General features: G+C 45.2%; 1 protein-coding gene across 1 annotated transcript in view; it reads left to right on the top strand.

The window, feature by feature from the left end:
- DTX4 (deltex E3 ubiquitin ligase 4) overlaps positions 1 to 13,231 on the top strand; it is a 443,998-nt gene that overhangs the window by 379,986 nt on the left and 50,781 nt on the right. The window contains exon 7 of the mRNA XM_044084062.1: positions 8,895 to 9,056. Within this exon, the coding sequence (XP_043939997.1) occupies positions 8,895 to 9,056 (162 nt within the window). The remainder of the gene's footprint in view (positions 1 to 8,894; positions 9,057 to 13,231) is intronic.

The raw sequence follows: 13,231 nt of genomic DNA, 5'->3' as shown, positions 1-13,231 counted from the left end.
GTGTCCATGGTCACAGTGGTGACAGGAGGCTGAAGGGCAAAGGGTCGCCCCTGGTCCAGGTTGGACCGAAGCAGCCACCAACGTAGGTCCTAATGGCAAATTTCGGTAATCTGGACCAAATGGTTCAGGGGAAGTTCCTGAAAGGACCATTGAACCGACAGTAGCCACTGCAGCACCCGCATGTGCAGCCTGGCTAAGGGGACTAGTAGAATAGTTGAGGCCATCGTGCCCAATAACTGCAGAATCAGTCTGGCCTGAACTCGTGATCTGGGTAACAAGGTTTGAACCTGAGACTGCAGGACCTGAATCCTTTCTACCGGCAAGAATGCCCGCATTCTTCTTGTGTCTAACTCTGCGCCTATAAATGTAATACGCTGAGACGGCTGCAGCACAGATTTTCCCCAATTGAACGTGATTCCTAGTGAATGACCCAAACTGACTGTGGTCATAAGCGCCCGAACTAATAGATGCTTGGAGGTGGCAGTAAGGAGCCAGTCGTCTAGATAGGGAAACACTTGGAATCCTAGACTTCTCAAGTGAGCTGTCACTACTGCCAGACACTTGGTGAACACCTAGGGGGCTGTGGTGAGACCAAAGGGCAGTGCTCGGAACTGGAAATGACTGGTTCCCAGGCGAAAGCGTAAATGACTCCTGGACTCTTGACTTATCAGAATGTGATAGTAAGCGTCCTTGAGATCTATGGAGCACATCCAGACATCCTTCTCCAATAACGGGAGAATGGACTGAAGGGTGACCATTCGGAATTTGGATCTTTTTACAAAGCGATTCAATGATCTGAGGTCCAAAATGGGCCTTAAGTCCCCTGTCTTTTTTGGCACCAAAAATAGTCTTGAGTAAGTTCCTGATCCGATCTGGTCGGCGGGGACAGGCTGGATGACTCCTTTTCTTAGCAGCTTTGAAACCTCGAGCGCTGCTTGATCCCGCTGACTGGGTGGCACATCCGGGATTTTCCTGATAGGAAGAGGGGGGATCTTGATGAAAGGGATGAGATAGCCTCCACTTATGGTTCGGAGCACCCACTGATCCTTGGTGATAGATTCCCAAGCCTGTGGGTGTTCTGCAAAACGACCCCCGACTGGCTCCGGAGATGTGCAGTCGGGCCACGTCTCAGGGACGGGGAGCGTAGGATGGACCACGAAAGGAATCGTGGTCTCCAGAGTTACGGGGGCCTCTGCCACCTCTGGGGCGGCGTCTTCCTGAATCCCCCCCCCTGCCTCTAGAGGGGGTGATCACTCGGTGGAGTAGGGAAAGGCCTTTGAGATTTCCTGAACCACATTTTCCCTCCTCTCTGGGCCTTGGGATAAGGTCTAGAGGGACCGGAAAAACGGGCCCCCACGGCAGTCAAGGTCTTGCCCTCCTGCTCGCACCAAGTCAGTGTGTCCTTCACCTTGGGTCCAAACAGGGAGGACCCATCAAAGGGGGCGTCGGTGAAGGAAGACTTAAAAGCCTCCGCAAAGTGACACAAGCATAACCAGGCATGTCTTCTAAGAGCCACGCCTGTTCCCGATGCTCTACTCGCTCCTTCGGCTGCATATGAGATGAGCCTCATGGACGAGTTGACTATCGAAGACAGGGTAGTCATCTGGGCGCCAACAGTTTGGGCTAACGCCTCAGGAAGATTACCCGTAAGAGACTCACCTAACTCTTTGAGGAGGTCCCTTTGGAGCCTTGTAAAATGACAAAGGTAATTCAGCGACCGTAGGGTAAAGGCCGCTGAAGAAAGGGTACGCTTCCCGTACCTATCCATGCTCCTGGAATCCTTATTAGGAGGGTGAATAGACGTTGAAGCCTCTGCTACGTCTTGCTGAGTGGCAGATGCCACCACCATCGCATCTACTGCAACTCCTTTAGTCAGAAATTCCTTTTGAGGAGGGGCTGAGAGGAACTTATTAGGCCTGGCGGGCACCGGTTCCACAGAATCAGGGTGTTCCCACACCCTTCGAGAAACTAAATCTAGTAATTCATCGAAGGGTGGAGACACCCAGGAGGCGGAGGGCTGGGCCCCAAAAGCCTTGAGGAAGACTGACTCCTCCGCGGAGGGGGTTTTGGACTGCCAATCGCCTCTCTGTCTCAGGATCTCGAGGATATCTGAGAATGAGACGTCATCCGAGGATGATTTTGGGGACCCCTCCGCATCATCGAGGTCAGTATCTGATGCGATAGACTCATCCTGGGAGTCAATGTGCTTCCTCTTGCACAATTTTTTTCTTGGAGGTTCATCCGAAGCGGATTCAGAAGGACCTCCCGGGAGAAGGGAACCCCCCAAGGGGGTATCCTCAGGCCCTGGGGCCCCACTGTCGTGGGAATGAAGCACACCAGAAGCACCAGTTCCCAAGTCTAGGGACGGTGAGGTAGAAACTTGCTGAGCCGGCATGGACATGGCCAGCGCACTCCTCATGGCCTCAAAAGCAGGACCTCCAGACTCTACGGAGGACACCGGCTGAGAGACCACGACGGTACCAGGAATCCCTGCGGCCGACGCTCCGAGGGGGAGACTAGGCACCAAAGCTACCAGTTCCAAAGTGTTCCCCTCGGCCCCGACCGAGGAAGTCCCGGTACCGAACCCTGACGCCGAGGACAGGGTAGGAATGATGGTCGGAGCAGAGAAGCTCAGAGGAAGTCTCGGTTCCGACTGGACAGCTCTGCTACGCTCTACCGTCACTGACTCCAACGGCTCCGAGGAGGTTGGAGGAGGAATCGGATGCGTCGAAATGGGGACCGGCTCCGGAGCCGAGTGGGCTGGAGCCGAGACCATTTTTGCAAAAACCGGGGACTGGAAAAGCCTCTGGATAACTCTGTCCAAATCTGAGTCTGACAACCTGGAGGATTTAGAGGAAATAGATGGGGGCTGAGACGGCTTCTCTCTCGGCTCCGATAGAACAGGGGACTGGCTCCGAAACGGCTCCAACACCATCGGCACCGGATTCGGAACCGTATGAATAAGCATCGGCGCTGAAGGAGACTTCAGAGCCGAGGGGGGAGAGTCTGAGCTGCACACCTCCAACGGCTCTGAGACCAAAGGAGCCGAAGCAGGTGATTCGCCTCTCGATCCCCCAACCTGCGGCTCCGACACCAATGGAGCCGAGGAAAGAGGTATCGAGGCAGACCCTTCCACCTAAGGCTCCGAAGCCCTTGGAGCCGAGGAAGAAGAGGTCGACCTATGCTTCTTGGAAGTCGGTTCCGACGGACTGGTCGGAGCCGACGTCCTTTTCTTTTTAGAAGCTGGAGAGGAAGGAGAAGCCAAAGCTTCCTCAAAAGAGGGCTTAATAAGGCCCTTAAGGATCAATTTATTTTTACGTTCTTGAAGGACCCTAGAGGAAAAAGCATGACAAACACTACATGTTTCCTGCAAATGTTTCGGTCCTAAACAATACACGCAAACAGCATGGCTATCAGTAATAGACATTTTGTAGTTGCACTTGGTGCACTTTTTAAAACCAGACTTCTGCTCTTTTGACATCCTGTAACACAACTATTTTTACCACGAAAGTAACCTAAAAGTAGGGCATGAGCCCTTGACTCAACAACGGGACTGGCCCGAGATACACAACACAAAATGGGCAGAAGTCCTCTAACTAAAAACGGGCTTAGCCTGATAAAGTAGAACATACAATAGGGTGAAAAACCTAAAAGTAGACAATTTTAAGACATTGACTCTTAATAAGGGCAAAGGCCCTCTAACTTAAACGGGCCTTGCCCAGTAAGTAGAAAAAAACACCAATCACACTGAAGAAGTTCACACACACACGTAAAATTGTTAAAATAGCTGTTTGTTCAATTAGTGAAGAAACCCCTAGGTCAAAAGACCAAAAAAGTAATAATAAACCACTTAGCTCCACCCAAGTCGAGACCACGTCTAGCTTGAAAAGCGGCAAACGAGATCTGGGGAAGCAGGCGTGGTGCATTCTGGGATAAGGGGTAGCCCAGCCAATTAGAGACTTCGTTCTACTATATAGTGGCCGAGTTGAACCCATCAGTTATGAATGTAGGCGAGATAGGATCCCATTACATCTGAAGACACACTTTCAAAGAAGACTTGCGGGTTTATAGTCCCAGAAAAAGCAAGTCCGAATACTAAGATAAAAACAGAAATACCAGAAGAACAGATTTTGCACCAGCAGCATATAAGCAAGTGGTTGCACAGATTAATTAAGAACTGCATGGTCTTATATGGCCTGCAAAGAATGTGGAATATTTAACACAAGAAGCTAGGTCCTGTGGATAAGTGCTATATACATTGGCAATTTGTACATCTGTTTGATAGGTCCCCTCCCAAGCTACTGGCCCATTCATTCCGCCATCAATGAAAGGTGAGAGCTGGCTATGAGGGGGTCATCATTTAGGCACTCATCAGGGGTAGTTTGATTTTTTTTTCATATTGGCCATAACCTCCATTGCACATACCGTATACTGCACCAGGTTTCAACATGCAAGAGATATGTAAGTGACTGAGCTGCTATTCCAACTCAGGTTTCATGGTTTACAGTCAGGGCATTTTTCCTGCTACACCATCTGAGCTGTCTGAAGACGTTTTGAAGGTATAGGTGGTTCCCTAAGTTATATGGCAAGGAATTCCACAAGGCTGGCGTAGCACTTTAGAAGCTGTAGTCCCCAGCTCTGCAAAGATGTTGAAAATGGTTTGGCAGTTAGTATAGAAGACTGATGCTATGAGCTGTTTTTGATTCCCTCAGCCTTCATTCACATACTGTCTAACTCTGAGGAAGTCACTTAAGCAGACAGTACTCCTGTGTCATGCCTAAAAAGGGACATGTGCAAACAATTTACAATTTTATGTGAATATGTAACACTGTCCAGTTAACTTACATGGTTGCAAATAAAAAAGTAAGTAGGTAAGTAAAATACCTAGGGTCCAATGGCAGGAGGGAAAACTTCCCAGTGAAAAGGTTAGATAAAGTAGAAGCATCAATCTGGGTAAGGGTATAGGTATTGGAAAGCTGAGTTCAGGTCTGCCATTAAAGCTGTTGCAAAATGGCAGAGTGATTAGCATTAAGGGCTAATCATATGACAAATTCTCAATCCAGTTATATACAGAGCTGAATGTGCATTAAATGAAATGCAAGTGCAGTACAGGAACAACAGAAGAACTGCACTGGCAAAGTAAATGGGAGTAAGGGAAGGTTTAAGATAATACAGTAATCTCAACTGTGAAATAATCTTTTTCACGGGAGAGAAGAGTTGTCCACAAAATGACATTACCTCATCAAGTAAAATGCCCTGGTATTTGAAGTACTTCACCTGGTCAGTGGAAACATTGGATGAGGACCTGAAAGCCAGTGTGGAACGTCAAGAGTGCAAAATGTCTTGCTACCACATGTTTGAGACACATTCTTCTTATGTATGAAAGGTAGGTTAATGCCATCCACATACTGAAAAACAAGAATTCTGTTGCAATGTTGTCACATCTAAGGGCATGACCTGCTGATGTTCTTCTGAGTGTGGAAACCTTCCTTTTTCTTGTAATTTTAACAGTACAAGTTAACCTGATATATTTATTGTGACTCAGCCAAAGATGAAAAGTCAAAGAGTTGGCACTCTTAACAATAAAATTATTTAAATAAAGGTGTATCATTTTTTCATCAAATATATTTTTACATGTTTATGATTCTAACATACAGTGTATGTTGTGTCATGACAAACACATGTAACACAAAAGTCACATAATCAAGATGACAGACATTGTCACATGAGGGGAAGTGGTGCAAGCTGCGGCCAGCATCATGTGTAAGTAAGCTGTTTTTTATTTTAATTTTAAAATATTAAAACCACATACTTTTGCTTTTCTTTACAAAGTTCTGCAGGGAAGTTAAGATCCTGTCTCGACAGCGTCTTCTCGGGAAGTTTTGGAAGTTATGATGGACCTTTGTTAATGATCGTTAAAAGTGTTTTCCTCTTAGGGAGCTGTTGAGCAAACTGACAGCACGAGTTTAGTCCAAATTGTTCCACTCAGCTGCTACGATCTTTCCCTTAAATTTAGCCATGTTCCTCTTATACTTTGTCTTTCTTCATAGTTTTAGACCTGTTTAATGGCACATACACTGCTAAATTAACTTAACTAGACATATGAATAAAGATCCTTTATCACAAACTGTTTAAGGTTTAGTATTTGAAAACGTACTTTTGAAAGTAAAAAACAAAAAGTACTGTACTCTTCTTTCTATACCTATGCTGTGATTTTTAAATGTCAGTATGATTTTTAATCCTCAAACACTGAAAGGTATAGACTAGTCTGTCAAGCACAAAAGCATGAGTTACCCAATTTAATACCTTGTTCAAGTCCACAAAGAGGATGCTTATACATTGGTCTTTGTTCATTGTTGTCAGAATGTAGTCTTCACAGATGGACCACTGCAGTCTTCACCCCATCTAGCTGAGAATCCCTTAGTAGAGGCACAAATTTTCCAAGCATTTTTTGCAAGTGGGCTCAATATAACGACTGGTCTGTAGTTGTTTAGATCCTTTTGCTCTTCTTTAGGAATAGGGGTGAGAAGAACCGTTTTCCTCAGCTGTGGGATGATGTCTTCAAATGACAAGCATCTTAGGAACAGCCATAAACAGACCACAGTTTGGCAAATACCATCTTCTGGAATCTAGCTGTGGGTTATCTGCTCCATGCCATGGCAGTAACAGTTTTAAGATTGTACCATGGGAAGAAAAGTGGAAGTTTTTGTCCAGGTCCTGCAAGGTACAACTGGTGGTCTGGATGACTAGGGGATGTTTACTGGGGCCCCAAAGTAGATGGCAGAGTCATCACTGGTGACTATGTTATTGGGCTACACATTCTTATTTCTTTTAGCAGTGTGCTTAGTTCCTTCCATAAGTATTTACTGTTAGAAATATAACATTCCTGAAGGCCTTAAAAGCAGTTACTTTTAGTTATTCAGATCAAGGCTTTATACTTACTGCAGGGGAGGGGGACTTTTAAGCATCTAGAGAGGGTTTGTTTCTGATGTTGTAATCTTTTTCCAAAGTCAACAACTTATGCTCAGGGGAGAGCCAGGCCACTAAATACCCAAAACTCATAGTGTTCTTACAGGGGCATACATTGCTTTTTTTTATTATGATTGTTATACCCCTGCCATAACTCAGCCCACTGTGATCAGTCAGCTCAGTTGTTTCCTACAGGGCAAGAGCTGATCATTCAGCCTGTCACTGAAGCAACCATTTGGGAGATTTCCTGGTTAGGCTATAATCCCACCCTGAGGCAAATAATGTGAAGGCTTTCTATATCTTTCCCTGTTGTCATGCACATTCTTGTCCATGCCTCATGAAGGCTTTTATACAGACATGGCTTGGCAAAGGGGAACACATTCACCAGCCTCTAGTAGAGCAAATGTACAGTTCACAGCTGGCAAGTGTCTGGTTAATATCATGGACATAGTTTATAGGTGTCCAGTTTATACTTAAAAAGTATGTTACAAGCCCAGATCTGATAACATGCTAGCTGTAGGTACATGATCAGGCAGGTTAGTTGCCACCTAATCCAGTATGCTATGTCTACATGTGGTAGGATCAGTTCTTGTTAAAAGAGGTAAACATTAGTGAAGGTCCTTTGCTACTTAAGCAGCTCTATTTAGTAACTCCTGCAGTACGTAAAACAATTGCTGATGTCACCTTGCAATATTACTTCATGCTTGATATTCTGTATTATCCATGAGGTAAGCTTAGCTGGGCTGTCAGCCTACCTAATAAACAGCTTCTTTCCTCCTCACAAAAGAATCCAAATAAAAAGAGCTTCTGAAAAACGATACATTTCTGATATTCCACATACACTGGGAGGGTACGTTGATAACAAAGATCCAAAGTTGAAGAAGTTCTGCATCAATCTATACCCTATCTGGGCAGGGAGATTAGTTTACAGTTCATGGTACACACTGTAGATGGGCCCTGACTGAAGTGGATTTCCCAATGGCAAACAGAGTCCTTTCTTGTGTGATGAAAGGTCCTAATCAATGGCTTGGCTTCAGGAATGTTAAATAGAATACTTGGGGAAGGCAGGATTGGGTAGGTTTTGGAACAGTTGAGGTGCAATATAGGATGCAGAAGCATAGTTCCATCATACCAGAAGAGGCCAGGGTGCCTACACTGGTAACCGGGGATTGTCAATGTGATGTATTTGAGAAATGATACAGTAATTATCCATTTCAACAAGGTCAAGGGTTAAGCTCACAGATGTAGAACAGAAGTGGAACTAGCAGGTGAAATCTGAGTCTGACTGGCATTGTGGTTTTCATACAGTTTTATATAGCACGGTTTAGAAAGAAGGAAAATTAATGGTTGTATAAATAATTAACTGTTGGGGGAAAAAGTAAAGGAGGAACTTTCCAAGAAGTGGATGAACAAGCCAAGGTAATGTGAGTGAGGGAGGAAAGACAATCAGTGAGGAGCACCAGCTCAGACAGAGGAAAGAAGTGCAGTCTGTGTCAGAGTACAGAAGAGCAATTTAGAGACCTACTAGCAGACAGAGAAGATAATATGGTAGGAAGTAAGGAGATGGTGAGGGAATGAGCACAAACAGAGAGCAGAAATCATTAACTACCACTTGACTGGACGAAGTTCTGTCCTAACGGAATAGTGCATTGCTTCACCTTATGGTACACATCCCAGATATATTTTCAATGCAAAAATGTATAGCTTGGTGGCAAGTAGAATACACTGTCAGAACATGTAAGAAAAACAGTCTAATTAAAGACTATGAAAGAATGGAAACCTGGAATGATTTTCACTTGTAGGATGGAGTAGCGAGTGCAATTTCTAGTATTAGGTCTGTAACTGGTATGGAACCATTAAGTTATTTTCTTCTATCAGGTACTGATATCTGGCATAATAAAATGTTTATTCTTGCCTTGTTATAGGATGGGAGTTTGCAGTGTCCAACCTGTAAGATGATATATGGTGTGAAGACAGGAACACAGCCTCCTGGGAAGATGGAGTATCACATTATCCCACACTCCTTGCCAGGACATCCTGACTGTAAAACTATCCGCATCATCTACAACATTCCACCAGGAATCCAGGTGAGTATAGTTTTGTAATGAACAGTATTATCACTTTGTATTATGGGAAAGGGGAGAGAGTTTGCCTAAAAGCAGCATTGTTTTGGACTCCTGCTGATGTGAAAACTGGACTTCCCAGCTTTGTTGCAATCAGACTCAGAAATGGGCCCATGTAATAAAACAATGACAATACAAAGTTAGAAGATAACATTTCTGTTACTGTCTTAAGACATCCCAAATTTATACTTTATGAGCAAAACTTGTTTGTATTTGTTTAATGTTTACTACATGAAAACAGAGTGCATCTCAGTGAGCTGGTTGTTGACATAATGTGTAGTGATGTCAACAAAGTTATAGTCTGTATCCTTACATATAACATGTGGTGGTGGCTATTAAAATGTTTAGGTGTGTGTGGACGTGAACCATTCACTCTGCAAGAAGTGTGGAGGACCCTAGAGCTTTTGACAACTGGGTGACAGTTGTCATAGTGCCACTGTTATCTAGATGTTCATCGTGTTACCCTGCTGCAGTCATCACACTTGGGTTATCCTGTCGTCAGACGGTCTCGCAGTCGGCCGGAATTCCAAAGTCTTGGTCCGGCGTCGGTTGCTGTCGCTTCATCCCTGACATCAGTGCGCCAGGGGTATATATAATGCATCCGACGCCATTTTCTCCAGTCTTTCTTGCCGTGCGGTGCCTGAAGCAGAAGCAGTTCGCAAGTGCCGGTCGGCCGACTCCTGAGATTTTCGAAGTCGAATTTCGGATCTGAAGTCTTCAATAAAGCTAAGTACCCCGTTGGGGAAACTTTTCTTGCCTCAGACCGATGTCAGAAAAAGTTAACAATTGTATTTCTTGTGGGAAGCAAATACCTCATAAGGATTTTCATTCTTACTGCATACCTTGCCTAGGCCCAGACCACAATGTCACTGGTTGTCGTTTTTGTGCTAGGTTTAATAAGCATACTATTAAAAGACGCTTTGATTTCGCACGACACTACTTCGGTAGAAAATGTAACTACACTATGCCGTTGGAGCAACTGACTACCGGCGTGCACAAAAAATGCAAGGATAAGAACAGGCAGCCTAGACCCAAGCCAGACTCCGAGGCCTCGGCTGGTCCGGTCTCCGGTTCACTGGTCTTCAGTGAGGCTCCAGCGCAGCCCCTGACTACCGCAGATCTGGAACCCGAGACCGCTTCGGAACTTTTGTTGCCTCAGACCGATGTCAGAAAAAGTTAACAATTGTATTTCTTGTGGGAAGCAAATACCTCATAAGGATTTTCATTCTTACTGCATACCTTGCCTAGGCCCAGACCACAATGTCACTGGTTGTCGTTTTTGTGCTAGGTTTAATAAGCATACTATTAAAAGACGCTTTGATTTCGCACGACACTACTTCGGTAGAAAATGTAACTACACTATGCCGTTGGAGCAACTGACTACCGGCGTGCACAAAAAATGCAATGATAAGAACAGGCAGCCTAGACCCAAGCCAGACTCCGAGGCCTCGGCTGGTCCGGTCTCCGGTTCACTGGTCTTCAGTGAGGCTCCAGCGCAGCCCCTGACTACCGCAGATCTGGAACCCGAGACCGCTTCGGAACTTTTGGCGGAAAGTACTAGGCCGACGCAGCCATTTTGTTTAGCCCCTACTGACGACACTGCTGAAAAAGATGTCGGTGCTGCAGAAACACCTCTGGTTTCTGAAGGCGTTTTCAGACCGACGACGCTCACCATAAAAACGTATCCTAAGACTAAAGACTCCTATTAAACCTAAAAAGACTGCCCTTCAGTCTCCAGTTCAAGGCCCCATGCCTAAGAAACAGATGCTCAAAATGGCTGAAGATTTGATCTCTTTAATCAGGGGTTCCCAACCCCCACCCCACAAAAGGCCTAGACAAGAGGAAGAATATGCCTCCTCTGAACAAGTGTCTATTTCCTCAGGCTCCTCTGAGGACCAAGATTACTCCTTCTCCCGTTATGAAGATTCTGATGCTGAGGATTCTATTTCCTCAGCTTCTCCTCCTGAAGACTACTCCTTTGGGGAACTTTACACACTATGAGGGAACATTTTCACTGGGAAGGTCAGGACTACTCTGACTCGAAGAACAGGCTCAGGGAGTTTCTTTTACATCCCCAGCATAGACCACTTGCCACCCCCCCAGTTTTAGACATTGTGGATGATGTTTACTTAGAATCCAGTTATAACCCAGATTCCCTGCCTCCAGCTCCGGCCAAACCTGACAGATACTATAGAGTGCCTGATTCCCACAAATTTCTTTATAAAAGCCCTGTTGCTGATCCAGAGACTATCTCCCAGGGTCCCAAAGGGGCTAAGGCTTCTATGGCAAAAAATCCTGTACCCTCGGAAAGGGACTCCAGAGCACTAGACAGGTGGGGGAAAAAGGTTTACACTTCAGCCACTCTAGCTATGAGGGCACTAAATTGCCAATTCCACATGCTAAAATATCAGCAATTTCTAATGTATCAGTTAAAACAAAAAATGAGCACACTCCCTCAACAGTCTGAATTGAAAGAAATGCAGGATCTGTTGCATGCAACTGAACAGGTGGGCAAACATACTTTACAATGTGGGTTTGATTCTTTGGAGGCTTCCTGCAGAGCAGCTGTCACTGGGTCTGTTATACGTAGGCATGCTTGGTTAAAGGAACAAACTCTGCCTGATCATGTTAAAGCAAAGCTTCTAGATGTTCCCTTATAGCAGGATGTTCTTTTTGGAGTTAAAGCAGAAGAAGTCTTAAAGAAAATGGAGGATAAGGCAAAATCTATGCAGACAGTCAAAGACTTCCTACAGGTACAGCCCCCTCGCTTCAGCAGAAATTGGCCAACAAAAAACTGGTCCTTTCCAGCTACTGACAGACCACAGAGGGGTAAATACAGACGTCCAAGAGGTAGAGGACAACCACATGCCCAGTACAAACCTCGACAATGGGGCACTGCAACACAGAAAGGGAGGAGAAGACAGGTCCCAAACTACCAGAAGGCAAACTCAATGACTTGCACCTCATCTGGCCAAGCAACACACTCTTGGCAGCCCCCTTGGGAGGAAAACTCTCACTTTTTTCAGACAACTGGCACATTGTCACAAGGGACAAATGAGTCCTAGACATAATTTCACGAGGATACAGATTCCATTTTCACACCTTGCCAATGAAAAGAGGAATGCCAAACCTGCCACAAAATCAATGGGCAGAGGCACAAAAACAAATTACAGCTCTCATGGACATGAGAGCCATTCAACTGGTACCTACTCGAGAGCAAGGCCAAGGATTTTACTCAAGACTCTTTCTAGTACCCAGAAAGGACAATGCCTGGAGACCAATTCTGGACCTTTCAATTCTAAACACCTTCTTACAAGTACCCAAATTCAAGATGCTAACACTACAGCAGCTTCTTCCCATGTTGGGCAAGAAAGCATGGCTAGTAACGTTGGACCTCAAGGAGGCATACCTGCATGTCCCTATCAGACTAAGTTGCAGAAGATACCTCTGTTTCATTGCAGGTTCAACCCATTACCAATTCGCTGCACTGCCCTTTGGCTTATCTACTGCGCCCAGGGTCTTCACAAAATGCCTGGCACCAGTAATTGCATACTGCAGACAAAGAGGAATTCAAATATACCCATACCTGGACGACTGCCTCATCCAAGCAGAAAGCAAGGACATCCTCTTACAACATCTGGCTTTTGTAAAACATCTTCTAAGTTGCCTGGGGTACACAGTAAACGAAAAGAAATCAAAACTAGTACCCTCACAAAATATGACATTCCTGGGTGCCAGCTTGAATACAACGGCCCAGAAGGCTTATCTGACGCCAGATAAACAACTCAAGACAGAGTTTCTCTACGAACTAATCCTTCCTTCATGCCTAAGGTGGTTTCCAGTGTGGCTTTAAATCAAACCATTCACTTACCCACCTTCTTCCCAAATCCACAGAACAAAGGAGAAAGACTCCTGCATTCCTTGGACATTCACAGGCAACTTAGTTACTACTTGGACAAAACTAAGGCTTTCAGAAAATCTGACCAGCTCTTTGTATCCTATGCTACAGCTTCACAAGGGAAGGCTATATCAAAACAAACCATTTCCAAATGGATAGGACATTGCATTCGGTTTTGCTATACCCATCATGGAAAACCAGTTCCTGCTACCATTAGGCCCCACTCTACCAGGGCAACAGC

Source organism: Protopterus annectens, chromosome 9.part0, assembly GCF_019279795.1.
Source record: "Protopterus annectens isolate FY-2018-M chromosome 9.part0, PAN1.0, whole genome shotgun sequence".
Classification (NCBI taxonomy): domain Eukaryota; kingdom Metazoa; phylum Chordata; order Ceratodontiformes; family Protopteridae; genus Protopterus; species Protopterus annectens.
The sequence above is the reverse complement of the archived record's forward strand: the minus strand, read 5'-3'. Positions and strand labels throughout refer to the sequence as shown.